At 50.0% G+C, this 2,016-nt stretch overlaps 1 protein-coding gene across 1 annotated transcript; it reads right to left on the reverse strand.

The window, feature by feature from the left end:
• Positions 1-478: 478 nt before the first annotated feature.
• Positions 479-1,676, reverse strand: HO133_001603 (uncharacterized protein; the record flags this gene model as incomplete). Its single annotated transcript, XM_037292533.1, has 5 exons — positions 479-778; positions 810-1,045; positions 1,126-1,386; positions 1,454-1,591; positions 1,640-1,676. 5 exons carry the CDS (start codon positions 1,674-1,676, stop codon positions 479-481), a joined length of 972 nt encoding a protein of 323 aa, XP_037151072.1.
• Between the last annotated feature and the right edge of the window lie 340 nt (positions 1,677-2,016).

Consider the following 2,016-nt stretch of genomic DNA (forward strand, 5'->3'; position numbering starts at 1 on the left):
CCGTGAGATGAGTGGTACTTATATACTCATGGGTAACCATTGTATCCACGAAGGTAGGACACCCATCAACGAGATGCGACAAAAGCCGCGCTTCGCCTTTACAACAACGGTGACTTTCTAGCTCCAAGAGATGCTGGTAGCATAGACGCGTTTAAGCGATGAGATTCTGCAGGAGAAATTCCTCAAGACGAAGTATGATCTAGGAAGCTTCAGACTATGTACCGACACCGTTAATGCTCCACTAAATCTACACAACCTTGTTCGCGATTGATTTTCGGCAGCGTTCTGAAGCATTCCCCCCCCGCTTCCGTCTTCTGGGGCTTTGAATTATCTATTCTGCATCAATTTGCCTTGACTCCATTACCGGAGATGAAAACGACCAAGACTGTCGCGTACCTATGCTCGAAAAAAGTGTTATCAAACAATAGAGCAAGTTTCGGCAAGAGAAAGGACACGAGAGTGAACAACGGCACAGAACTTACGTAGCGCCTGATACGAAAACCTCGACGGTCTTCGCATTGGTGAAGCTTGAGACCGCTACGATGAGAAACGCCGAGGCGACCACGATTACCGCCATCCGAAGTGCAATGCTGGCAAGCGCATTGAGAACGACAATAGGCACTAAGAGGAGAACGACGACGACCGAGGCGATTAGTGATCGTGTCAGCCGTTGTAGTACCGAGTCGGAGAACAGGGATATATTGGGATCACGAGAGACGTCGCACTGAGGCTGGATGGCGGATGGATTTTTAGTAATGGATCGTATCACAATGATTATCTTCAATTGGGTAGCTTGGGGCGCCACTGACCTTCCTGAAAACCCTATACAATGTGCGCATGAATCCCTCAAGTAGCGGTGTGAGACGGGCCAAGGCGGCATCCTGGGGTGAGAGTATCGTCATCAAGTCCTTGGGCTGCAGGAGGTAGGCAGTCTCTTCCCGAGCCAGACTGGATGTGTTCTCGACCCAATTCTGAATGTTCACAACGTCCTTCTTCCGTGGATTATCGAAAGCGAGAATCCTGCGGTTTCTTTCTAGTATGGCATCTGCATAAAACGAAAGGGACATCGGGTTCAGAACAAATATGTGCATTCGGTCTTATTTGGCAGGGGACAAGGAAACTCACCATAGCTGGCCAGGGCGACCTCGAGTTTCATGAGTATCTCTTTTCTTTCCGGGTTCTTATCCCGGCGTCTGTTACCCAAGAACAACTCCCGAGTCTCCTCGTGGTCGATGCGATCAAGTTGGCTTTCAAGTAACGATAGTTCATCTTGCTTGAGCAGGAGCAATCGAGCGCGTATTCGAAGGAAGCGCCGGCAGACGTGAAAGGATGTGTGCGACGCAATGAGAGCTGCGAACCGAGGATACCCAGGTCGGAAGTCTTCGACTGCCACCACCAACCAAATGAGCGAGCGAGACACAATATCTGCTCCGAGATTGTTCAAAGGACGTACTTTGGGTTATTTGCCGAGCCCGTGCTGAATCCTCTTCAGTGGCTTCCCCCTCGTTGCCGATCTGTAATCTGCTCTTGAGTCGAAGCCATAACGTGGCGACTGGACCGTGATTTTGGCTCTCGTCCTCTGCAGCACTGCCTTCCGAGGGTCAGATTTTGAGGCTTAATGCTGAAAGAAGCCTCTCACCGTCCAATTCATCAGGGTACTCGGTTTGCAAAGTCATTGCGGAGCTCGAAAGGTCTTGCTGCATCGTCATCAGTGGGAATCAGTTGGATGAAGAATTAGCGGGAGCAGACACTGCTTATAAAGGCTTCAATGCAAGCCGTGAGGCGTCGAGAATCAGTGAGTTCAACTCAGACCATCCACCAATGCGCGGCTTGCTAGGGTTAGCTCAGAATTTTTGGAGGCTCAGACCAAACAAGGGAACATTTACTCGAGAGGGATTTTTGAAAGTGTTTCCAAATGCAAGCCCCGCGAATGTTGTTTCTGCATTAGCCCGTCACCTCACTTCTTGACGTGTCCGATATGCGCTAAACGGGCCTCCTACGGTGTTCGATAATGAC

Source organism: Letharia lupina (genome assembly GCF_014066315.1).
Source record: "Letharia lupina isolate WasteWater1 chromosome Unknown contig_13, whole genome shotgun sequence".
Taxonomy (NCBI): domain Eukaryota; kingdom Fungi; phylum Ascomycota; class Lecanoromycetes; order Lecanorales; family Parmeliaceae; genus Letharia; species Letharia lupina.